The 26,289-nt window shown below is 43.7% G+C and overlaps 1 protein-coding gene across 6 annotated transcripts; it reads left to right on the forward strand.

Moving 5' to 3' along the window:
• The first annotated feature begins 14,739 nt into the window (after positions 1 to 14,739).
• LOC103710156 (putative disease resistance protein RGA3) lies at positions 14,740 to 19,972 on the forward strand. 6 transcript variants are annotated; one of them, XR_604578.4, is made up of 4 exons: positions 14,740 to 14,860; positions 15,464 to 18,921; positions 19,366 to 19,405; positions 19,502 to 19,972. XR_604578.4 is itself a non-coding variant. In XM_026805842.2 (3 exons), the coding sequence occupies exon 2, from the start codon at positions 15,526 to 15,528 to the stop codon at positions 18,892 to 18,894; it is 3,369 nt and encodes a 1,122-aa protein (XP_026661643.2). In that variant the 5' UTR covers positions 14,740 to 14,860; positions 15,464 to 15,525; the 3' UTR covers positions 18,895 to 18,921; positions 19,366 to 19,972. The 6 variants fall into 6 exon arrangements, 4 of the variants coding, with proteins under 4 accessions (XP_026661643.2, XP_038981875.1, XP_038981876.1 ...); XR_001879634.3 differs by having other exon boundaries at positions 19,516 to 19,972; XM_026805842.2 differs by having other exon boundaries at positions 19,366 to 19,972.
• Positions 19,973 to 26,289: the final 6,317 nt, after the last annotated feature.

A 26,289-nucleotide genomic window follows, 5' to 3' on the forward strand; every position in this document is an offset into this window, starting at 1 on the left:
ATAATAAAAGTGAAAGTATAGATAAGTTCTAGCAATGATTGCATGCTGAAATTTTTAAATTTTTCAGTGGCTGCACTTGTTCGGGTTGCCTACGTACCCCTTCACAAGGGGGATCAAGCCATACGTAGTTCTTGTAATTTAAAAATTGCAGTGGAAAACATTGAATTAAACATTTTAATTCTAGAATGCATAAGAAATCAGATTTCAAAACATCATTACAAAAACTCATGATCAATATGCCGGGATCGTTTAAACGATTATGCTAAAATATTTACATGATTAATATCAGATCTGAAATGAGATTATTAAGTTCTAAACTTAACTAATCTATGATCCAACTAATCTTCGAATACCCATTGAATAGGTTCTGAAAATTACTCTGTGAAGAGCCCCTGAAGAGGTTTAACCCTCGGAGATTAGATCTTATCTAATGTACTGGTATGAGATTTATACCTTTGCAAAATTAGAATACAATGGATCAAATGTTCGATCTTCGCTGCCACACAATCGTCTGGTCTCCACGAGTAATCCACGCGAAGTTTCTGGAGAGATCCAATCCTGTGGAAGTGCTAGCTTGCGCAGAATTTCTTGAGGCTGAAATTTGGTCTTTCTGACACTTTTAACCTTTGATCTGCCTTCTTGGAAGAGTTTGGGGAAATGGTTTATAGGGATTAAAGAGTACTTAGATCTGATCTAAAGGCTCTTATCAGGGACCCCTAACTCTAATGGCGTGATAGATTTAGAGAAGGAAGAAGACGGCTAGATGGAATGCAGAATTTTTCCATGCATGAACTAGGGTTCCTTTCTTTTCTTTTTCCTTTCTTCCTTTTTTTCTTTTTCTCTTGATTTCGGCCACCAGCTGATGGAGGTCCTTTTAATGTCGCCCCTCACTCCTCTTCACACACCAACCTTCCAATATTTTGGGAGGATTTTGTGGGGTTTTGAATTCAAAATTCAAATGCTTGTTTCATGCGCCAACACATGATGATGATTGATCACATCTAAACCATTCATCATGTCGCCACTTCCCTCTTTCAATTTCGAATTTCCATGCCCACATTCTCATGGTTAGAGGGTCATGTGGAGGTGGGAGAAGTTTGAATTCAAAATTCAAACTCAAATGCAAATGGGAGAGAGAAATGCATACATGTATCATGGCGCCATGAAGAGAGAGAGTTTGATCTTATCCAATTTTTTTCATAAATTTATCTCTCCATTTCGCCCCATATGATGATGAAAGAGATCCCTAATGTGTGTCACATGTCCTATGGCGCCATTAAATAAATTAAATTAATTTTTAATCATTTTAAAAATCAACTCATGGTGCCATGCATGGATATGTGACATGTGGATTTCAAGATCCGAACAGTTTTAGATCAAACCCATTTAATTTAATTAAATCCTAACAATTAGGATGGTCAAATTACCTTGGGTTGAACCTAATCCAATTAGGTCAATCCCTAATTAAGTACAAATTTAATCTAATTTAATTTGATCAACCTAAGTCCTCTTGATTCAGACCTAATCCAAGCAGGTCAAAAACCCTGATTGAGCCTAGAGTTGAATCCAATTTAATTTGGCTCATCCTCAGTCCAATTACTCAATAAAATTGAGTTTATTAGTAATATAATTACTAATTAATTCTCCAATAATTACTTTAATTATTTTATAAGATAATTTGCCAATCGAATTAACCAAATTACCCCTAAATGATTCTCAACCATCCATCAACTATCTTGATCAATCAGGAAACTTCTATGCGTGTGACCTCTTAGGTTCGAACTTAAGCCGGTAGTATAGGAATGACTTCCTGCACTAATCGATGTGACCATCTAGCAATGATACCTGACGTCTGGATAAGCCGAATATATGCGAAGTAAATATTCTGCAACCCTGGACTATGGTTATTGTATAATTCATCCCTTTGACTCCTAATACCAGGATGACCTTAGAGTTCTATTGTTGCCCAGATAGACAACCCAAGAGGGGGGGTGAATTGGGTTTTAAAAGAATTTAGCTATTTAAAACGTTGTGGATGACTAATTAATGCTTTACCAAGATGATTAATTAATTGCTATGTGCTGTGAATGAAATGAGAGTAAAAGAAAGAGACAAACAATCACAAACACAAGGCTTTTATAGTGGTTCGGAGCTAACCCTTGCTCCTACGTCCACTCCCCAAGTCTCTCTTGGGAATTCACTATAACCCCTTGGATTATAGCCGGTTGTTTTCCAAGCTCACAACCAAACTTGTTGTTTTACGAGCTCACAACGAACTCGGTCGGTTTTCCCAGGCTCACCGACTAGAACCAACCCCGATTGTTTTTCCGGGATCACAATCGAACCCTTACACGTTGGTTTTACACTCGGCTCACCAACCAACCTCAATACCCTTGATTCAATCCCCCGATTGAACCAAGCAAAGACAAGATGGAAATAAAAGGGACAAACAGAAAACAAAGCTTCTCAAAAGCAGATAAATAACAATATAAACAAAAGAGAAGTTAGAAGCCCTCAAACACGTTTGAGTTGGAGTAGAGTAGGGCTTCTTGAACTTCGGGTCTCCTCTTGAATGTCTGGTCGACTTGAATGCAGGAGGAGATCTCTTTCAACGTTGGGAAGAAGTAGTTGGATGCAGTTAATGTCGCTCTTCTCTCTTTTTGTTGAAAACCCACTTGCAGAGATTGAATGCTTGATTACTTTGAGTGGAATGGTAGTTCTCTGCCTTGCTACAGTCCTCTGAGGCTATTTAAACCATCCTCCACGGAAACTAGCCGTTAGAGACCTTTTTCTGCCCGTTCTGCACACTCTGCACAACCTGACAATATGTCCGTTGGAGGTCGGAGTTGACTCGCGCGATCTGGAGTCGACTCGGCTGTAGCGGGAGTCGACTCATGCCTTTGTGGAGTCGACTCGACAACTGTTCCGGATTTGAATTAAAGTAGCCTCTTCGACTGCGAGTCGACTCGACTTGACCCGGAGTCGACTCGCCAACATCTGGAGCTGACTTGGCATTTTCGGAGTCGGCTCATCCCATGAAGTCCGTGGATCTATTTTGAACTTGGTCCACTCGAGTCGACTCGACAATCCTGGGAGTCGACTCGGCGCTCAGAGCCCGAACTCCCGATCTACTGTCTTTTGGCTCGTCCAGTCTTGGAGTCGACTCGAACTGTTCCGGAGTCGACTCGACTCTCAGTTTCCGAAACTTAGTCTTCTGTGTTTTTGGTGAGGCGCTGCCTTGGAGTCGACTCGAGCTGTCTGGGAGTCGACTCGAATCTCAGAGACAGCAAATGGGTCTTCTGTCTTCTTTGGGGTCGCGGTGTCTCGGAGTCGACTCGTGCAATGCGGGAGTCGACTCGAATCTCAGAGTCCAGAAACTGCCCTCTGACTTTTTCTTTGTGTACCGCTGAGAGTCGACTCTCACTATCTTTGGAGTCGACCTGCCAACCCTCGGAGTCGACTCGCGTTCCACAGGAGTCGACTCGAATCTCAGGGTCGAAAACCGCTCTCTGACTTTTCTGCCTGTAACTCCTTGGAGTCGACTCATACTTCTCCGGAGTCGACTCGGTAAACATCGGAGTCGACTCGCGCACTTCAGGAGTCGACTCGTTGACAGGTTTTGAGTTGATGCTTTCTGTTCGTCTGTCGGTTCTCAGTCGGAGTCGACTCGTACTGATCAGGAGTCGACTCGAGCCCGTGCCAGTGATCCTGATACGCTTGGAGTCGACTCGTAATACTCTGGAGTCGACTCGAGTCTCAGACTTTGGTTCAAACTGACTTCTTAACTTATCCAAAATATTATGAACCAAGTCTAGACCCACTTAGACAAGATTTTCACTGAAACACTCAATTGAATTCATTAGTAACATAATATATACTCAAATGCTTTGAGCTCATCAAAATCAATTTAATCAATCACTCCACAATCTCCCCCTTTTTGATGATGACAAAACTTTGAGTATATGTAAAGTGAATTGCTCAATAAACAAGGAAATAAAATCCATAAATGAATTCAAATGTCTGGTAATTTAATATATCCAAGCTTGGAAGGTGTGAAACAATAAATTTTGGAGTTAAAGCTCCCCCTTTCATTTGGAATTATATAAGCCTTCATATCATGCAATCAATTGTTTGGCTTATATTTAATTAATGATTTATCTTTCTTAAAAATTCAGATTCTCCCCCTCAACCTATGCATTCAACTTTGTTTTAATTCTCTGAATTTTCTTTTAATGCATTGAAGTTTTTGAACTGAATTTTTGGTTTTTAGAGGAAAAATCTGTCAATTTGTTCTTGAGTTGGATTCAGCTAATCTCCGAATATCCCTTGAATAGATTCTGGAGATTACTCCATTAGGAGCCCCAAAAGAGAGATAATGAGCCTCGAGGTACCAAATCCACTAAGAACAAATTTTTGTGTGTTTTAAAAGTTTTTCTTTTTAATGATTTTCATTGATTCCTTTTACATATTTTATACATATTTCTCCCCCTTTTTGTCATCGTATCAAAAAGGAGGTAAGCACACACAATCAATCATAGATCAAATGGCACAGAATTGAAGAAAATATGGCTACTCATTGTATTGATTTGCATGTAAATACATTTGAGAATACAATAAGTAAAGCAAAACAATACATGTCAAAACAAAACACAAAAAGCAGCTATGGTCTCCTCGAGGATGTAGCTCCTCCTCTCGAGGATGTATCTCCTCCTCTCGAGGATGTGGCTCCTCCTCTCGAGGATGTGGCTCCTCCTCTCAATCTGCTCTGCTCCATGAGGAGGGTGACTGCTTCTGTAACATGCCCGAGCTGAGTGATAATGGACGAAGTGGCTCTGCTATGTGTAGTGGAGAGCTCAGTCACCGACGTCTGAAGTGCGTCCAGCTTGTCGATGAGCACATTTGACAAGCGCTCGGCCCCCTCGGTAGTGGTGTGCATGTCACGTCCTATGTCATCCCGCATCTGTCGAGTGGTGCTCGTGACCTCACTCATGCTATGGAACTGGGCCTGGAGCAAAGTCCTCATGTTGTAGATCTCTTCCCGCACATGAGCCGTCATGTCAGTAACGGCCGTCAGGAAAGGGACCAACGCTGAAGATGGAGCGGGAGATGGAGCAGGCACTGAACCTCGGAGCTCCCGAAGCAGATCATCCCGCAGATCTCGGACTATCTCCTGCCGCAGCTCCCGGAGCTGCTCAGGAGCGATGCGGACCTCCATGGGTGGTGGAGCCGAGGAGGAGGGTCCGGCGGAGGTGGTAGGAGCAGAAGTGGATGGAAAGTCCGGTAAGTCAGGATAGTCAGAATCTGGCTCAGGACTAGGAGAGTGTCTGGTGGTCTGTGTGGTGATGGAGGACTTCCTAACCCATGTCCCCTCTATCTTCCGAAACCCCATCCTGTGTAGGGTCCCCGGACGCATGCGATCAGTCCATCGCAATGCCTTAGAGGGTTCCCCCTCAGGAATGGGAATCTCGTACTCCCTAAACAACAAAGTGAAGATCATACCGTAGGGTAAGGTGAGCCTAGGTCTATCTAGTGGCTCACACAGGTATCGATACATGAGTTTGGGGAAGTTGATTGGGGTGTCCTGGAGGATGTAGAACATGAGAGCTAGGTCTCTCTCATTTACAAAATCAAATCTCCCTGTCTTAGGAAAGATGGACCTAGACAATATACTCAGGAGGATCCGCACCTCAATCGAAAGTGAGCTAGCGGATACCTCGTCTACGGGGGACTGAGGTGGATGCCCTAGTACGGCCGTAAGGGCCTCAGTTCTATCCTCGGGGTGTGTGGGAGCCACCCCTACTTGTGGAAGGTGGAGGATGTGGGCAATAAGATCCTCCGTAATGAACAGAGGGACACCGGCTACCGTGCCCTCGATACCTCCATCTCCCCGATGGACAGTACCATAAAACTCTCTAACTAATCCAGGATAAGTGGGGAGATCTAATGTGAGGAAATACTCTAAGCCCTGGGCCCTAAGTCTATCTCCTATAGTGAACCCTTCCCGGGAGAGATAGTCGAAATCGACATATCTCCCGGTGGAGACCGCCTTCTCGACGCACGGCCTCGCGGGAACCGCCTTCGGCGGGGAACGAGCCAGAGGTTGTGGCCTCGCGGGATCGTGCCGCGCCTTGGAACACCTCTCGGGACCGGCCTCGGGTCGGGACCTCTTCCGGCTTGAGACAACGGATTTGCGAGGCATGGTTGACCTAGAAAGGGATGAAAAACCTAATGGACGGTGAAAGGTCGACGGGAAAAGGCTTGGGAACGGCCGGGGACGACCTAGGAGTCGGCTCTAGGGCTTGTGAACAGTGGCGGCGGAGAATAGAAGTGTTTTGAAAACGATGGAGCTAGGGTTAAAAAGTCGGATCCCGACTGCGAGTCGATTCCACTGAGTCACGAGTCGACTCGACCTCGAGTCGACTCCAAAATATGCGCGAGTCGACTCTCCTTATGCGCCTGTAGACCTCGAGTCGACTCCCGACTATATGCGAGTCGACTCCCCCTCTGCTGCCATCTATCTTGACTGTATGCGAGTCGACTCCCGCAAATGTGCGAGTCGACTCCCCCTTACGAGCCGACTCTGAAACTTACTCGAGTCGTCTCGAACTTTGGCACGCACCTATAAATCATGCTATGTTCGTGCCGAATGATGGAAAAACACTAAGTTGTGACCCAATTTGATGATCATTGATAAGAAACTCTATATTAACCACAATCTAATCATCAAAATCAATGAATCTAGTGGAAACTACCACTAGGATGGATCAATCACTCCTAATCCCCTCCTAAGCACGCTAAATCTCTCCTCACTTAGGGGTTTTGTAAAAATGTCAGCTAATTGATCATCAGTACAAACAAATTGGAGTGTCACATCACCATTCAATACATGATCTCTTATGAAGTGATGTCTTATCTCAATATGTTTAGTTCTTGAATGCTGAATTGGATTTTTAGTTAGATTAATGGCACTTGTATTATCACAATTAATGGGTATTTTATCTTGTTTAATGCCATAATCTTCTAATTATTGTTTGATCCATAAGATTTGAGCACAACAACTCCCGGCTGCAACATATTCAGCTTCAGCAGTAGATAATGCAACCGAGTTTTGTTTCTTGCTAAACCATGAGATTAGGTTTTCTCCTAGAAATTGACAAGACCCGCTGGTACTTTTTCTATCAAGTTTACATCCAGCAAAGTCTGAATCTGTGTATCCTATTAATTTTAGGCTAGATTCTTTAGAATACCATAAACCTATATTCTTGGTTCCTATTAGGTATTTAAAGATTCTTTTGACTGCAATTAGATGAGATTCTTTAGGATTAGCCTGATATCTAGCACACATACAAACACTAAACATGATATCAGGTCTACTTGCAGTAAGATACAATAAAGATCCTATCATACCTCTATATAGTTTCTGATCTATAGATTTACCTGATTCATCTAGGTCTAATTTGCATGATGAGCTCATGGGGGTGCTGATTGATTTGTTTCCCTCCATATCAAACTTCTTGAGCATCTCCTTGATGTATTTGGCTTGTTTGATGAAGATGCCTCCTTCAGATTGTTTGATTTGAAGTCCAAGGAAGTAATTCAGCTCTCCCATCATGCTCATCTCAAATTCACTCTGCATCAAGTTAGCAAATTCTTCGCAGAGACGATTGTTAGTAGCACCGAAAATAATATCATCAACATAAATCTGTACTAACAACATATCTTTGTTTTTCTTCTTTAGAAACAATGTAGTATCTACATTACCCCTAGAGAACTCATGTTCTAATAGGAATTTGCTAAGTCTCTCATACCATGCTCTAGGTGCTTGTTTCAAACCATAAAGTGCTTTGTTCAATTTATAAACATGATTAGGGTATTGATGATTTTCAAAACCAGGAGGTTGTTCTACATATACCTCCTCATTAATATACCCATTTAAAAATGCACTTTTTACATCCATTTGAAATAACTTAAAGTCCTTAGAGCATGCATATGCTAATAGTAATCTAATAGCCTCTAGTCTAGCTACAGGAGCAAAGGTTTCATCAAAATCTATACCTTCTTCTTGATTATAACCCTTTGCTACTAATCTAGCCTTATTCCTTATTACAGTACCATTTTCATCAAGTTTATTTTTATAAATCCATTTGGTACCTATAATTGAATATTCAGTAGGTCTTTCAACTAGATTCCATACTTTGTTTCTAGTAAATTGGTTTAATTCTTCTTGCATTGCATTTATCCAATTTACATCTTTTTCAGCTTCTTCTATGTGTTTGGGCTCAAAATGAGAAACAAAAGCTAGATGATTATTTAAGTTCCTAAGGGATGCCCTAGTCCTAATAGGTTGAGATGGATCATCTAAAATTAATTCCTTAGGATGCCCGTGAGCATACCTCCAAGCTTTAGTTAGCCCATGATCCACAATAGCCTCTTGGCTTGATGATGCACCTTCAATTAATTTTTGACTATCATCTTGTAATGTCATCTCATCTATCTTTTCTTCAAGAATTTCAGCATCATCATCAAAATTAACTCTCTTGCTAGAAGAGATGTCACTAGAGTCATCAAATACAACATGTATAGATTCTTCTATAACTAAGGTTCTTTTATTAAAGACTCTATAGGCTTTGCTAGTTGTAGAGTACCCCAAGAATATAGCCTCATCAGATTTTGAGTCAAATTTTTCTAGATTATCTTTCCCATTATTATGAACAAAACACCTACATCCAAAAACATGAAAGTAGTTTACCTTTGGTTTTTAGAATGTTTAAGTCTTTTATGAGCTTCTCGTTTAATATTGGTTTATTGTTTTTAAGTTCTGAAATTTCCTTAGTTAGTTTTTCATTATCTTTACTCAAGGTATTAGTCTTTTGAGTTAAGAGTTGGTTGCTTGTCTTAAGTTCTAAATTTTCTTTGGTGATTAAGTTCTTATCCTTAACTAATTTATCGTATTTATGTTGGTATGATTGATTAGCTATTTTTAGTTCTTTATTCTTAAGATTTATGGCCTTATATTCAATCATTAATTCATTAAATGCATCATACAATTCATCAAATGTAAAATCAAGATGCGTGTTGGAGGTTACCTTATTTTCATTGGCCATGAAACAGAAATTGGCCTTTTCTTCTTGTTCCTCCTCCGATGATGAAGATGATGCGTCGGAGTCCGATAAGGTGGTGACAAGGGCTTTCTTCTTCTTGTACTTGCTGCCCTTCTTTAGTAAGGGACACTCAGCTCTGATGTGTCCCGGCTTCTTGCACTCATAGCATCCAATCTCCTCACTTTCCCTTTCCTTACCTTTATCCTTGCGGTAGGAATTTGAGGGGCCTCTCCTTTGATGATAGGACTTCTTGTGGTTGATGAATTTTCTGAACTTACGCACAAGAAGAGCCTCACCATCTTCTCCCTCTTGCTCTTCTTCTTCACTGCTGCTGCTGCAAGACAAATCTTTATTAGATGATGTAGATTTAAGAGCTATTACCTTTTTCTTATGGGAGGACTCTTCTTCGCTGTGCTGCTTCATTGTGAGCTCGTGAGTCATTAGGGATCCAAGGAGCTCCTCAAGTGGAAGCTTGTTCAAGTCCTAAGCTTCTTGGATTGCCGTCACCTTGGCTTCCCATGACCTTGGTAGACAGCGAAGAATTTTCCTGACAAGTTCACTGTTAGTATAGTTTTTGCCAAGGCTTTTTAGGCCATTGACAATGTCAGTAAACCTAGTGAACATGCATGTGATTGTTTCATTAGAATCCATTTTAAATAGTTCATATTTATGAACCAAAATATTTATTTTGGATTCTTTTACTTGATTCGTGCCCTCATGGGTCACTTCAAGTCTGTCCCAAATCTCTTTTGCAGAATTGCAAGTTGAGACCCTATTGAATTCATTTCTATCTAAGGCACAGTAAAGCACATTCATAGCTTTAGAATTTAGTTGTGCCTTTCTCATGTCATGCTCATCCCAATCCTTTTCTAGTTTGGGTATAGTGACACCCTCTACATATATGGATGGGATGTATGGCCCATTTGCTACAATGGTCCACATCTCATAGTCTTAGGCTTGGATGAATATTCTCATCCTAGCCTTCCAATATGAGTAGTCGGATCCATTAAAGAATGGGGGTCTTTGGGTGGACTGACCCTCAATGTGGGAAGATCCAAATGGGGTTGTCATTTTGATCTTTGACTCTTAGGGTAGAAGAGTTTAGGCTTTGATACCACTTGTTGCCCAGATAGACAACCCAAGAGGGGGGGTGAATTGGGTTTTAAAAGAATTTAGCTATTTAAAACGTTGTGGATGACTAATTAATGCTTTACCAAGATGATTAATTAATTGCTATGTGCTGTGAATGAAATGAGAGTAAAAGAAAGAGACAAACAATCACAAACACAAGGCTTTTATAGTGGTTCGGAGCTAACCCTTGCTCCTACGTCCACTCCCCAAGTCTCTCTTGGGAATTCACTATAACCCCTTGGATTACAGCCGGTTGTTTTCCAAGCTCACAACCAAACTTGTTGTTTTACGAGCTCACAACGAACTCGGTCGGTTTTTCCAGGCTCACCGACTAGAACCAACCCCGATTGTTTTTCCGGGATCACAATCGAACCCTTACACGTTGGTTTTACACTCGGCTCACCAACCAACCTCAATACCCTTGATTCAATCCCCCGATTGAACCAAGCAAAGACAAGATGGAAATAAAAGGGACAAACAGAAAACAAAGCTTCTCAAAAGCAGATAAATAACAATATAAACAAAAGAGAAGTTAGAAGCCCTCAAACACGTTTGAGTTGGAGTAGAGTAGGGCTTCTTGAACTTCGGGTCTCCTCTTGAATGTCTGGTCGACTTGAATGCAGGAGGAGATCTCTTTCAACGTTGGAAAGAAGTAGTTGGATGCAGTTAATGTCGCTCTTCCCTCTTTTTGTTGAAAACCCACTTGCAGAGATTGAATGCTTGATTACTTTGAGTGGAATGGTAGTTCTCTGCCTTGCTATAGTCCTCTGAGGCTATTTAAACCATCCCCCACGGAAACTAGCCGTTAGAGACCTTTTTCTGCCCGTTCTGCACACTCTGCACAACCTGACAATATGTCCGTTGGAGGTCGGAGTCGACTCGCGCGATCTGGAGTCGACTCGGCTGTAGCGGGAGTCGACTCATGCCTTTGTGGAGTCGACTCGGCAACTGTTCCGGATTTGAATTAAAGTAGCCTCTTCGACTGCGAGTCGACTCGACTTGACCCGGAGTCGACTCGCCAACATCTGGAGCTGACTTGGCATTTTCGGAGTCGGCTCATCCCATGAAGTCCGTGGATCTATTTTGAACTTGGTCCACTCGAGTCGACTCGACAATCCTGGGAGTCGACTCGGCGGTCAGAGCCCGAACTCCCGATCTACTATCTTTTGGCTCGTCCAGTCTTGGAGTCGACTCGAACTGTTCCGGAGTCGACTCGACTCTCAGTTTCCGAAACTTAGTCTTCTGTGTTTTTGGTGAGGCGCTGCCTTGGAGTCGACTCGAGCTGTCTGGGAGTCGACTCGAATCTCAGAGACAGCAAATGGGTCTTCTGTCTTCTTTGGGGTCGCGGTGTCTCGGAGTCGACTCGTGCAATGCGGGAGTCGACTCGAATCTCAGAGTCCAGAAACTGCCCTCTGACTTTTTCTTTGTGTACCGCTGAGAGTCGACTCTCACTATCTTTGGAGTCGACCTGCCAACCCTCGGAGTCGACTCGCGTTCCACAGGAGTCGACTCGAATCTCAGGGTCGAAAACCGCTCTCTGACTTTTCTGCCTGTAACTCCTTGGAGTCGACTCATACTTCTCCGGAGTCGACTCGGTAAACATCGGAGTCGACTCGCGCACTTCAGGAGTCGACTCGTTGACAGGTTTTGAGTTGATGCTTTCTGTTCGTCTGTCGGTTCTCAGTCGGAGTCGACTCGTACTGATCAGGAGTCGACTCGAGCCCGTGCCAGTGATCCTGATACGCTTGGAGTCGACTCGTAATACTCTGGAGTCGACTCGAGTCTCAGACTTTGGTTCAAACTGACTTCTTAACTTATCCAAAATATTATGAACCAAGTCTAGACCCACTTAGACAAGATTTTCACTGAAACACTCAATTGAATTCATTAGTAACATAATATATACTCAAATGCTTTGAGCTCATCAAAATCAATTTAATCAATCACTCCACATCTATCATTCTTGTAATCAGTGCATCCATGATGTGATTCAACTTTAGAAATCCTATGACTCTTCACAAGGATTACCCTGGCCAAGGTTTTGCTAAATTGAACACAAAACATTATCTCCTGTTTCTAGGAGAGGTCAATTCTATCTTGACTCACGCACCGATTTCTCAAGTACTTGACTGCACCCAGTAACCTTCCGTCCCAGAATTAGAAATTTTGTTAGTCCGGTACTAAAGTACTGTGAGTTGCTTGCTAATCACTGTGGTGATCTCAGGTCTGAGGGATATTTATATCTATATCCACTCGGAACATCTTTCGATAGTAGAGTGTTCCGGAATTGGTCACGTTCAGTGAAATGTACTCCTACACTTCACCTGTGTGACATATCAGTGTCTCCACACTCCTTGGTTAAGAGGACAACCAACGTATATGTCTCACAACGACCTAATCTCGATAATGCTGTCGTCCTAGTAACAATATATCATTTGGTCGCGAACAGGTTTAAGGACTTGAAGATAAATCCTCCTTTATTGTAAAATAAGTCCTAAAGATTTCATCATATAAGAGTTTATTTGAAGATGTTCAATAAAATGATGAATAATGCCAAATAACACTTTATTAATTTGTCAATTCATTTTCCAAATTTACCCATCAACACGCTGACGATTGACACTTAGGATATAATTTCCAACAAAAAGATCATATTGAGTCGGTAAATCGGTGTTTGTATCAACAAGTATTGTTATGAAAATACAACATAAAACCGTATCCAAGGCGCCGCATTTTAAAACTTTACACTCTCAGATTTATAGCTACGACCGTACTTAACTCCCACGACAGGGATCATAGGCCAGTTATTCTCCTTCCCCCCTCTGGCAGGGTCCCATACGCTCAGTTATTCTTACCCACTGGCGGGGGCCATCCATAGCATCTAAGAGTCCATAAGTAGTACTTTTTATAAATGGTACTCATAGGTAGAGTGCAAATTCTTAAATAACTAATCTCATGCTTATGCCACAAGTACTATCATGATTCATGTAGTTCATAATTTAGAAGGTATAAATAATACTTTATGAGTTTAATAAGCAAGGCATATTCATGATCTATAAGACAATAAGATTAGGGCAGGGTACTTACATACTTATGATCTATAACCGAATTGCATAGAGTATAAGATTAAAACAAGCTACTTACTTTTTTTTCACAAATCATATACACAATTAAAATTGCATGAATAATACTTGTTCATATTATAAAATGTGATACATGATCTATAATAAGATTAAGACATGTTACTTACAGAAATTTGTTTTCCAATTTCTTACGTCCGGGTAGCAAATCCGTGATCACCTAAATTAATAACATAGGGATCATATTATTCCCTATTTATTTCATAAGTTTATCATAATATGAATTCACTTGTTTTGATCCCATCTAAAGATCTGGCTCAAGTCCAATTTACCCAATTTGGAGCCCTTGGGCTCGATTTAGAACCACATTGGGTTCACGTAGGTCAATTGGGCTTTTAATTAAAGGATTGGGCTTGAGTAATGGTCAACCTGTGGCCAATTTGGTCTCCAATTAATTGATTGGTCCTGATTTGAACTCAACTAGGTCTGATGAGACCAACTCAGCATAATTGGGCTCGGACGGGACTCAATTGGGTTCGAATTTAATCCAATTTACTCAATTGGGCCCGTTCGGACTCAGCTCAGTTTAATTAGGTTCGAACCCGACTCAATTGGGTTCGAATTTAATCCAATTTACTTAATTGGGTCCATTCGAACTCAGCACAGTTTAATTAGGTCTGGACCCGACTCAATTGGGCTTGGATTTAGCCCGATTCATTCAATTGTGGTTCACTCAGACTTAGCCCAATCTAATTGGGCTCGGGTTCAGGTCTAATTGGCCTGCATGGACCAATTGGGTCTTTTTATTTGGCTTAATTAGAGTGGTCTAGTGTTTGGGCTGAGCCTAATAAATTGATTTTAAATTGGGTTCGGACCCAATTGGGACTGCACTTAGCCCAATTTAAGGCTAGCCCAATTCAGATCCTAGGTTCGCTGGGGTTCAGCCCAAATTGATCGGGCTTGGCTTAGTCAAATTTGGCTAAGCCCAATAACCCTTTATTAGGCCTAGCGGGTTTTTGGACCCGAACCCGGATCCGACCCGTTATACCGGACACGTTAAGGGTCCCTTGGTTCCAGAGGCTTCCCGCCTTTCCCGCTCCCCCTTTTCTACCGAAAACCCTAAACCCTTTCTTCCTTCTTCTTCTCCGGCCGAAAGGAACCTCCGGCCTTCTCCTCCCCTCCTTCCTTTCCCTTGTTTTCCCCCCGACCTCCCTTGCTTTCCTCTCTCCGTGCCACCGGGGGGTGAGCCTCTCGGCTCCCGCCGAGAGACGTCTCCCACCTCGGAGCTGCAGAAGGAACCGGGTCAGGGGCCCTGGACCTCCTAAGTGACGCCGGAAGAGTTGAACAGGGTCCCCGAGTTAGGGACCGTCGCCTTCGGGCCCCCCTAAGGAGGCCGACACTTCCTCGGCCTGCGGCCGCTCCGGCATCTGCGGCCAAGGGGTGCACCTTCACAGGGTGGAAGCAGCAGGAGAGGGAGGGGCTAAACCCTCATCTACTCCGACCACGGCGAAGAAAAGCCGCCGTCCGAGGATGAAGCTTTAAGGTCCGGTAAGTAAAATTTTTATTTTTTGTTTATTTATTTTCTTCTTTCTTCCCTTTCTTCTTTTCTTTTCCTTTTTCTTTCCTTCTTCCTTCTAGGGTGGCGCCACCACCTCCTCGCCGGGAAGAGGTGGGGCATCGGCTGGAGGCCTGGTGGCCCTGCGGCCGTGCGGCGGCCCTGTGGCCTGGACCTGGTGCCCTAGGGCAACCGCGGCCGGGCCTGCGGTGCCCTACGTGCCCGGAGGCCGAGCCCAGTTGGGCTCGGCCCGGATGGGCACTGGGCCTGGACCGGGCCTAGTTGGGCTCGGCCCAGCTTAGTTGGGCTTGAGCCGTGGGTGGATTCAGGGGGGTGTCCCATGTCCTCTTTCTTCCCTCCTCTGCCACGGCCACTTTCTCCTCTCCCTTGTTTCTTGCTGAAACAGTGGAGAGGGGCGTCCCGGGTAGAGGTCCCCGACCCTCACGGTGACCTGGATTGTCAGCGCGTAACCCATTTGTTTCCTTGTACACCTAATTTCCCTTTTTTTTCCCCCTCTAAAATATAATTATTTTATCTTTTTATCCAAGATTTTCTTTTCATAATCCTCATCTACTAATGGAAGCGATAAAATCCAGGTCCTCCCTGAATTAGCAAAGGTCAGGACTAGACTCCCTCTTTCTAAGGAGCATTCTCAGATATGGCGGAGGGGTTGACAGTTGGAAATTGGTACGGTTCTACTATTATTCGTAAGTTGGTCGACGCCGCCCGCTCCATTGAAGAGGCAGACCATTTCGATTCAAAGATTCAGGTTATGCTGCGTGAACTACAGTCTGCCCTTGGAGGCAGCCAAGCTTTGATCAGTGATCCTGAGAGAGGGCTGGCAAGTGACCCTGCCCAGTCCGTATTGCTGGGGCAACTCAGAGATGCTTGCTATGAGGCGGACGACTTGCTGGACAAATTTCACTTAAGAATCCTTTCCACGAAGATGAACCGTGACAAGAAGGTGCGGTGCATTCCATCCTGTTTTATGTATTTCAAGAATTTAGTTTCGCTCCGTGATGACCTTCAAAACTTAAAGAATCTTGTGGGAGAACTTCAAGGAATTTCTAATGGTGTCAGGCGTATTTACATGTTAGTTGACAAAACTAATGGGCGGATAGGTTGTAGCAAAAAGCGGATGGTCAACTTCGAGACGACGTCCATTCCACCGGACAGAATTATTGGGCGTGAGAAGGAGAAAGAAGAGATAGTAAGCATATTGTTGAGTTCAGGTGATGGGGTCGATGTCCTTCCATTAGTAGGCATGGGGGGGGTTGGCAAAACAACTCTTGCACAACTTGTTTACAACGACGAGAGAGTGAAGATGCATTTCGACGCAAGAGCCTGGTGTTATGTATCTGCTGATTTTGACATCGAAAGGATTTCAAAGCAGCTTTTGTACTTCCTGTCAGATGATCTCTCCGATACTATTTCTGATATGGAAACCAGTTTTGTGAAACTTGAGCATGCTATGTCAAACAAGAAACTTTTTCTTGTCCTTGATGATGTGTGGGATGACACACCTGACCACTGGGACATGATGCGCCACTTCTTATTTGCACGCGGTGCAAGAGGGGGCAAGGTTTTGGTAACAACTCGAAGTGCACACGTTGCTGCTCTTATGGGTACTATCAGCCCTATAATGGTAGGATGTCTATCAGAGGATGAGTGCTGGGCCCTTATTCGGCGTTTATCATTTTGTTATAAGAATCTAGAGCATGAGGAATGGAAGAACTTGGAGCCTATTGGTATGCAAATATGTAGAAAGATTGGAGGTTTGCCATTAGCAGCATTGTTGGTAGGGACTCTATTACGAACCAACGAGGATGAGATGTCCTGGAGAAGAATGTTGGAAGGTGAAGAATGGTGGGAGAAAGGTATTTCTCCAGGAGGGCTCTTGCCAACTCTCATGTTGAGCTATCAACACCTAAATGATGATTTGAGACAATGCTTTTCTTACTGTTCCATTTTCCCTCGGGGATACATGTTCGAGAAACATAAATTAGTCCAGATGTGGCTAGCACAGGGTTACATTAAACTAGATGACGGAGAGGAAATGACAGTGACACTGGAGGATGTTGGGAGCGGATGGTTTGATCAACTAATGTATAAGTCTTTCTTTCAACCTGCAGAGGAAAACAGATATGCAATGCATGAGTTGATGCACGATTTGGCAGCATCTCTCTCTTTGGATGATTGCTTTGTAGTTGAAGATGAGTCACGAGATATTCCATGGACGGTTCGCCACTTCGGTGTTAGGACTGATAAATTGGAGGTGCTCAAGGAAATGATAAAATATAAAAGGTTGCGTACCCTTTTGTTCTTTGGCAAATATGATTTGCATGAATTTTCTAGGGTTTTTGAAGACATGTTCATATTTCTGAAGGACCTGCGGGTGCTGGACCTATCTTCAACTCCCATAAAAAAGCTACCAGATTCTTTCGGTGGCTTATTGCATCTCCGGTACCTAGACATTTCTAACACCAAAATCAGACTGCTTCCTACATCTTTTTCTAGGCTTCGCAATCTGCAAGTGCTGGATTTGCGAGGATGCCACTTTCAGGAGTTACCGAAAGGCATGAGCAAATTAATCAACCTGCGATATTTGTATGGCGATTCTGAAATTGTTTCTCTAATAGAGCGGATTGGAGAACTAACTAATCTCCATTACATAGAGGAATTTCCTGTCAGACAGAAGAGGGGGCATGGAATAGGAGAGTTAGAAAACTTGATGAATCTTCGAAGGATTTCAATTAAGAATCTTGAGAATGTCAAAACTAAGGAGGAGGCCAAGAAGGCTAAGTTGAAGAATAAAAAGAACCTCAAGGCATTGCAGCTAGAATGGAAATGGAGTTCTCCAACAAGAAACCGGCCTGATGGGCAGGAAGAGGTACTTGAAGGGCTCAAACCACATTACAGCCTTAGGGAGCTCAGCATTACGGGCTATGATGGCATTTTCTACCCATATTGGATGGCGGGGAATCACTACCCTCTCATCAATCTGGTGCATATACATCTCCGTCATTGTCACAGGTGGGAAAACCTCCCATCTTTTGGGCAACTTCCCTGCCTCAGGATTCTGCATTTTGAAAATATGCCTGCACTAACCCGAATTGGTGATCAGTTTTATGGCAATGTTGATGTGGTCTTTCCATCTCTGGAGCAGCTGACATTTCTGGAGTTGAAGAATTTGAGGGAGTGGTCAGAAATAGATAGTCATCAGTCCTTTCCGCGCCTCCGTAAAATTCAGATTAAGGACTGCCGCAGCCTAACAAAATGTCCCTTCCTCTCTATTCACTCATCAGTTGAAGAGCTTGTAATCAACAACTGTGGTGACCTCGGCATTGCACTGCCTGGATGTCTACAAAGCTTCACCTCTCTGACTCTCCTAATGATATCTCATTACCACCACAAAACATATATTAGTTTGTCCAACATCAAAGCACTTGAGAAATTGCACCTTGAAGACTGCCCAGAGCTGAGAATGCCAGGTGGGCTTCACTCTCTTGCTAACCTGAAGAAGCTACATATTGAAGGATGTCCCATGTTGAATGTGTCCTCACTGCCTAAGCAACCAGATATGGAGAAGGGCTTGCAATCTCTCACTGATGTCTGCATGGATGACAGTATCCTACTTAATGACGGATGGGCTCTTTTAGGAAGCCTCCCTTCACTCAGGATTTTGAATTTCCAGCACTTTAACCATCTTGGTTACTTTAGCAAGGAGCAGGAGTTGTGGTTTCATCAACTAACCTCCATCCAAGAGCTGGGGATATCCAACTGTCGCAGTTTGGAGCACCTGCCTGCTGACTTGTCTACGCTTTTATCCCTTAAGAAACTGAGTATAACAAACTGTCCCAAGATTATGTCACTTCCAGAGAATGGCTTGCCTATTTCACTCAAAGACTTGCAGATCTCAGGATGCCCAGCATTGGAAGAGCGGTGCTCAAAGGTTGGACCTGATCGGATAAAGATTGCTCACATCCCTCGTGTACGTGTCACAGATGCCGTGACAATGAAAACCTGACACTTGACAACTACTCCGATGCTTTTGGTATGTGTTCACTTTCATCCTTTTACACTTATCTCTCTCGGTTATGTTTTGCAATTTTACATCAGGCTTCCAAATCATAGTCGTATTAAAGGATAATAGCCTATGGATCTCTTTTAATTTGCCTTGATCTTCTTCCTTGAATTGTTTTCAAGTTAATCTTATTTTACTTAAAAGAGCTCAATTTCTTGTAGAAGATTAAATAAAATCTCTCCTCAAAATAAGAATAAGAAAACAAAGAACACAAAGTTTCTCGCAACTTTTCGAAACAACACACTGAATTGAAGGTCCCATGTTAATTTTTCATGGCTGATGCTTCCTTTTTGCTCTTTCTCTGTTATTGCTTCACCTGCGAAGTTATGTAGGTTCAAGGTATTTCATGTTTGAACACAAATTTTCCATTTTCATAAATATGTTTTAACAGTTAATTATCTTGCGCCTGATCAGGAGTTTCTTCGTGTTTTTACAATATCAGCGCACGTCACTGGTATGCATAAATCTAATTTTTGGCAAGTTTATGGCTTGTGGGACAACTTGAGCTTGATCTCTTGTCATAGTTGTTTATTAGCAATTGATGTGCCAGGCCACAATTGTCAGGGCTTTGTTGGAAATTTGGAAGGAGAGGAATTTGAGAATTCTCACTGAAGACTTTGCTTGCTTGTTTTCGGGCTCGAGCTCCATGGAGGCTGTTTGTCCTTTTGGCAGGGTGCCTATCTGAGACCCAAGGAGAAAGTTGTGTTTCTTACTGGGGTTTTTGATCCCAACACAATGTAGGTAGGAGGACAAGTGTTGGCTATTTAGGGTCGCCTGGGTCCGGTGCGGCCTTTTCTTTCTTTTTTTTTTTTTTTTGTGTTGTATAAAGGAGAGATTGCATCTGTTGTTTTGTAATTGGTCAGGCTTGTCCGGTAGCTCCCTCGTCAAAAAGGGTTACTGCTTTATTTTCTTTCGCCTTTCCTAAATGAAACCGGAGTATTCTTTATCAATACTCTAGAGTGTGGGTGCCATGAATTTCAATTTGTCATGTAAGGAAATGTAATTTGGTTGGCCGATATCACACCCGGACTCGAATCTCCCGGACTCGAATCCTCCGGACTCGAATTCTCCGGACACGGTCGTACTATTGCCGACTACTGTCTACAATAGCACGAAGCCTCATGGTAGTCAAATTTTTATTGATAAAAGATTTGCAGTGTATTTTACTGGTTGGTACAAAATATAGAGCTTCTAAATAGTTTGTGTATACAAAATGTATGTTTATCCCAAAGAAAAGACGGGTTCAAGGAATCCGCCATACCACATTTAGGCTTTTTCGTACCTGTACAAGGAAGTTTGCACGCAAGCAAAACTTCTTCATGGGAGACTCATTACTTCAACTAGTTCCCGTGTTCTTCGAATGGATCTTCTACCAGCTATTCCTCTTTTCAATCCAACTATCCTTTTGAAGCGGATAGTTCACAGTGCTCATTCTAAGTCAAAATGGCCATGACAACAAAAGGAGGATCCATAAATTCAAATCTTTTTGAGTTTAGTAAAGCAGATTTCTTCCGTTATTCTATCCAAATCAGGTTTTGGTAAGATGAAGAAGAAAAAGAAACTTTTCATAATAATATTAGGAGTTCTTGTCTTGTTAAGTTCGATTCTTTATCTGAAAATGGGTCATACTCTGACCCCGATGAACCTTCTTGCCCCCCTAAATGTCCCTCACCACGAAGTGATTCAACCACTAGTGAATGACGTTCTGGTCGTGGTGATTCAGAATATTGCGGGGCGTCTTGAGGTTCTATTTTTGCAGATCCTTCGTCGGACCAAATTCTGACTGTCACCAATCGGGTGATGGAGGATGTGATGGACCTCGGCCATCACCCCGGAGGAAAGTCTTCTCTCCGACTGCTATCACTGGCGGTGATCTGAAAGAAAACATAAATGAACGAGTATGAGCTATACGGCTCAGTAAGTAATCTTGTATAATCTTACTCTCAAAGATATTTTGAAACGTATGGAAGAAAATAAGTCAAGAGGAGGTGCCCGTTGTTTTCAATATGCTCATGACACAATCAACTTCTCCCATCCCTATTTAGTTCAAGTTACCTTTCTCAAGATCTTTTTGTTGGGCTTTTAAATGGACTCAGGTTGTAGATCAATTGCAGTAAGAGTGCACTGGATTTGCTTAGAGATGACTAAGAATTAGCTTCTCATCTTTCAGGCATCATTCTTGATTACAAAACTCCTTTCTTCCCCATTTATTATCTTGGGCTTCCATGTAGCTTAAAGCTCCTGCCACTGTGGGATTTAGGGAGGAGGGTCAAATATATGCAGCCTTATCCCAATATGCAAAGAGTCTATTTCTATGTTTCGAACCGATCACATCTGTAAAATCATAATGGAGCAATCCTACCATTGAGCTAAGGCTTGCCCTCTTAACAAAATAATCTGATAAGCAACCCTTCATTCATAGGATGGACTCTTGGCAGGCTTGCTCCAATTAAATCTATACTTACAACCCTTATCTCTCTACTACATGTATATCTTCCTTCTTCCAAGTTGGCTAGCGTTGAGATTGGAGAAACTCAGAAGGTCTTTCCTCTAGAAAGGATTACAATCTTTCTCGAATTTTGCATCTCTAGTGAATTAGAATGTGGCCTCTAAATCCAAAAAAGTAGGTTTAGGAATTATGTCTCTCAAAAACTTCAACAGAGCACTTCTAGCTAACCAAGGTTGGAAGTTGCTTTAGAATTTTGAGCAGCTGTGGTTCAAGCAAATCAATGATGCTTATTATGAAAGCCTCCCCTTCGTGCAAGAAAGACAATCATTATCCCCTCAAACACTATCAATTTGGAAAATGATTTCCTAAGTTCTAGATCCTTTATGGTTATGTCTAAGTTTTCAATTAGGTAATTAATCTAGGAGGATCACTAGACTTGATATGAACCACTTTTGATACTACAAGTATTCAAGTGGATCATCAGTCTCAATATGGACTATTTTGGCCACTATGGATATCCAGAAGGATCACTAGACCGATATGAATCACTTTGGCCATTAAGAGTGTAACAACTGGAGGCCTCACCCAAAAATAGGCCTATTAACGAGCCGAGCCGAGCCCAAGCCTCGGCTCGTCCGAGCTTGGGAGGCTCGGGCTCGGCTCGTTTTACAAAAGCTCGGCCTCGGGCTCGGTACCGAGCTCTATATTGGGTTCGAGCTCAGGCTTGCTTGACAAAACAAAGGCTTGGACTTGAGCTCGTAAAAGCTCGTTTCAATTACGAGCTCCAACCCGATTCCGAGCCCGGACTCCCCCCCAAAAAAATATCCCTATTTCACCCACGCTTCTCTCCGTCATGCTACAAAACACCTTTTTTCTCCCCATCCTCTTCGCAAAATGTCCTTCTCCCTCTCCTCCGCCACCGCCACCGCCGACGACATCGCCACCGCCACCGCCTCCCCTCCAACCTCCTCGTCCTCCTCCTTCCTCCAATATGCAAAGAGTCTATTTCTATGTTTCGAACCGATCACATCTATAAAATCATAATGGAGCAATCCTACCATTGAGCTAAGGCTTGCCCTCTTAACAAAATAATCTGATAAGCAACCCTTCATTCATAGGATGGACTCTTGGCAGTCTTGCTCCAATTAAATCTATACTTACAACCCTTATCTCTCTCCTACATGTATATCTTCCTTCTTCCAAGTTGGCTAGCGTTGAAATTGGAGAAACTCAGAAGGTCTTTCCTCTAGAAAGGATTACAATCTTTCTCGAATTTTGCATCTCTAGTGAGTTAGAATGTGGCCTCTAAATCCAAAAAAGTAGGTTTAGGAATTATGTCTCTCAAAAACTTCAACAGAGCACTTCTAGCTAACCAAGGTTGGAAGTTGCTTTAGAATTTTGAGCAGCTGTGGTTCAAGCAAATCAATGATGCTTATTGCGAAAGCCTCCCCTTCGTGCAAGAAAGACAATCATTATCCCCTCAAACACTATCAATTTGGAAAATGATTTCCTAAGTTCTAGATCCTTTATGGTTATGTCTAAGTTTTCAATTAGGTGATTAATCTAGGAGGATCACTAGACTTGATATGGACCACTTTTGATACTACAAGTATTCAAGTGGATCATCAGTCTCAATATGGACTATTTTGGCCACTATGGATATCCAGAAGGATCACTCGACCGATATGAATCACTTTGGCCATTAAGAGTGTAACAACTGGAGGCCTCACCCAAAAATAGGCCTGTTAACGAGCCGAGCCGAGCCCGAGCCTCGGCTCGTCCGAGCTTGAGAGGCTCGGGCTCGGCTCGTTTTACAAAAGCTCGGGCTCGGGCTCGGTACCGAGCTCTGTATTGGGTTCGAGCTCAGGCTTGCTTGACAAAACAAAAGCTTGGACTTGAGCTCGTAAAAGCTCGTTTCAATTATGAGCTCCAACCCGAGCCCGAGCTCGGGCTCCCCCCCCCCCAAAAAATATCCCTGTTTCACCCACGCTTCTCTCCGTCATGCTACAAAACACGTTTTTTCTCTCCATCCTCTTCGCAAAATGTCCTTCTCCCTCTCCTCCACCATCGCCACCGCCGACGACATCGCCACCGCCGCCGCCTCCCCTGCAACCTCCTCGTCCTCCTCCTTCCTCCAGAACCTCAGCAACCTCTCCACCGTCCTCCTCGCCTCCTATGTCTGCTGTCGCGCCCACGCCCGAAGTACGAATCCTAACCCTAATGGTGGCGGCGCCGGCGGGAACTCCAACAATGTCGTGCTGCCCCACATAATCTTCGTTGTGGAGGAGGAGGACGACGAGGACAACAACGGCGAGGAGGGCGGCCGCAGCGACCGGGGCTACGCACCCACCGGGCTGGACCCGACGGCTATCAGCTCCTACCCGAGGTTCCCGTTCTCCGCCGCCAAGGGCGAGGACGCCGTGGATATCAATAAAGAAGAGCTGGAGAGGAGGTTTAGCCGTTTAGGAGACTAGGAGAGCTGGAGAGGAAGGCCTTGGCCCGTTGGATGCAGGGTTTCCAAATGATCTCGACCGTCGAATCTCGAACTCATTTGGTCGTGTTAACTCACGAGCTCGTTTGGGCTCGTGAGCTGCTCGGGCTCAAGCTCGGGCTCGGGCTCGGATTTAAATGGGCCTTATTTTGAGCTCGGGCTTGGGCTCGTTTGACTAACGAGCCGAGATTTTATTGAGCCGAGCCCGAGTAGCTCAGCCCAAAAATGCTAACCAGATATTTTTTGGATTCCTTAGTCCTGTATAAGTACCTAAGATCTTCCTGGCAAATAACCGATATGGGACTAAATACATGCCCACACGAATTCTCACATACACCTCTTGTTTAAACTCTGACATTATCGTCAGGATAAGGGTCCAAATCCATTCAAATCTAATCACAAGCATTACGATCGGCCTGTGGTCAGCCCTAATGGACCTGTGCTGCAATAACCCCTAATCCACATAGGCTATGGCCGAGTCTGCTTTGATACAATTTGTAATAACCTAAGATCTCGCCCAAAAAGGCTAGCCACATAAATTTTTTTGGGTTCCTTAGTTTTATATAAGTACCTAAGGTCTTTCAGACGAATAACCTAATGGAAAAAATATTGGGCATCTCGACCTCGGATTGGACTAACCTCTTTGACCTTGGTATAAACTGAGGTAAACGGCTCTAGCCGAGGAGCCGATCAGCCGAGGAGCCGATCAGCACGTGCCGACAAGGACTGACAGTTCCGGCCACCAGCAGTTGTGGCAACTTTGCCTTCAACGCACAGTCGGTGTCGTACGCCGCCCATACGAAACAATGCCCACGCCATAGTCGTACTACTGGCCATTTTCTGTCTATTGACGCATGTCATATCAGGTCAGAAAATGACAAAATAGGTTGCCCTATATAAAAGTGCAGACTGGGGGACCTCAGGTATGAGATGAAACATCATTCATAGAGAACTCCACTGTGTTGAAATATCTTCCTTCTATACTATTGCTACCCCATTCTAACTTAACCATCAGAGAGTCCTCTCCTGGGAACTCTTCGGTAAGCAAACTTTTTGTAGGCCACCCCTGAAGGAAGCTAGCTCTAGCACACCTTGGCCACTTCGTCTAGATCGGTTCCCGTTGACCTCAAAGTCGTTCCGAGTTGTACTTTGACCTCGGTCTGGATTCAGCGGCAACAAATGGCGCTAGAGGAAGGGCACCGCTCCAGCTACATCAGTATCAGGTGAAGGGAGAAATTGCCAACATGAGGTTGCAAGGAGCCCACGGTGCGTCACATGCCTCGCAACGCCATGCTCCGGCCTCGAGTGGGTCACTGCAAAGCCCAAAACATGTTCTGCAGGAATAACTCGCTGCATCGGCAAATAATGAGATTTTATCCTACTCTTTCAGCAGGTGCAAGCGCTGACCGTGGCAGTTAGGGCTTGCCGCAAGTAGCAGTATGGCCAGAACCAGTTCGGCTAGAATCTGGTCAGCTCGCCACCATTCTCGGTCGTCGGCACACCACATGCCTTTGGTCAGCCACCATTCTCAGAGTCAACACACCTGATGGAGCAGTCCTGGTTGGAATGAAAAATAGCGTAGTCTAAGCCCTCATTTTGGCAAGGACTCCATTTAGAACCTCTCACCACCTCGCCACGTGGAGTCCCCGCCCCAGTGGGATGCCGACCTTGATAGGAGAATCGAGGAGATGGGCCGGTAGATTTAGACCCTTAAGGGATAGGTTCCGAGAGCAAACAACGACCTTAGTTTCTCTTTAAAATGTTAGAACCCGCCCATGCCGCTGATATTTCAAAAACAAAATCAGATGGCAGCGGAAGGGGCATGTGCGGGATTGACGTTCATCGCATGAACATTGTTTGATAACCGTTCGTAGTTAGGTAAGGATTAAAAACTTTTAATAACTTTAGGAAGATCAGATCTTCACCTTGTGCGGGTAGATGATCACCGCAAACTGAAGTTCGTGGTTTAGGATGAAAGTTCGCTTGAAGCCGTTCAAGTGCCCGGCCTCTATGGGTATCCACACGAAGTAGAGGACTGATCAAAGCTTCCTTGTCTCCCCGGGGTGCTAGCTCCCTTGCAGAGACAACTTTGGATGGCTGATTTCCTCTCTTTCAATCAATCCTTGATTGTGCATGAGAGGAGAAAGAAGAAGAAGGGATCTTGAAGAAGAACCAAAGCCTTCACTGCAGCCTTTCTTTTCCCTGCGTTGGATGAAGGAAGGGAAGGGGAGGAGGCCGCCAAGGCTTCTTCTTCCTTTCTTCTTGCTTTCGGCTGAAACAAGGAGAGGAGGAGGGGAGGGCGTACGGCAGCAAGAGGAGGAGCTTTTCATCAATTAGGTCAGCCCCCAAGCCTCCTCCTTTTATAACATCTAGGGCTCCTACAAGTTAGGAGCCCTTG

Source organism: Phoenix dactylifera, chromosome 4 (assembly GCF_009389715.1).
Source record: "Phoenix dactylifera cultivar Barhee BC4 chromosome 4, palm_55x_up_171113_PBpolish2nd_filt_p, whole genome shotgun sequence".
In the NCBI taxonomy this organism is placed as follows: Eukaryota; Viridiplantae; Streptophyta; class Magnoliopsida; order Arecales; family Arecaceae; genus Phoenix; species Phoenix dactylifera.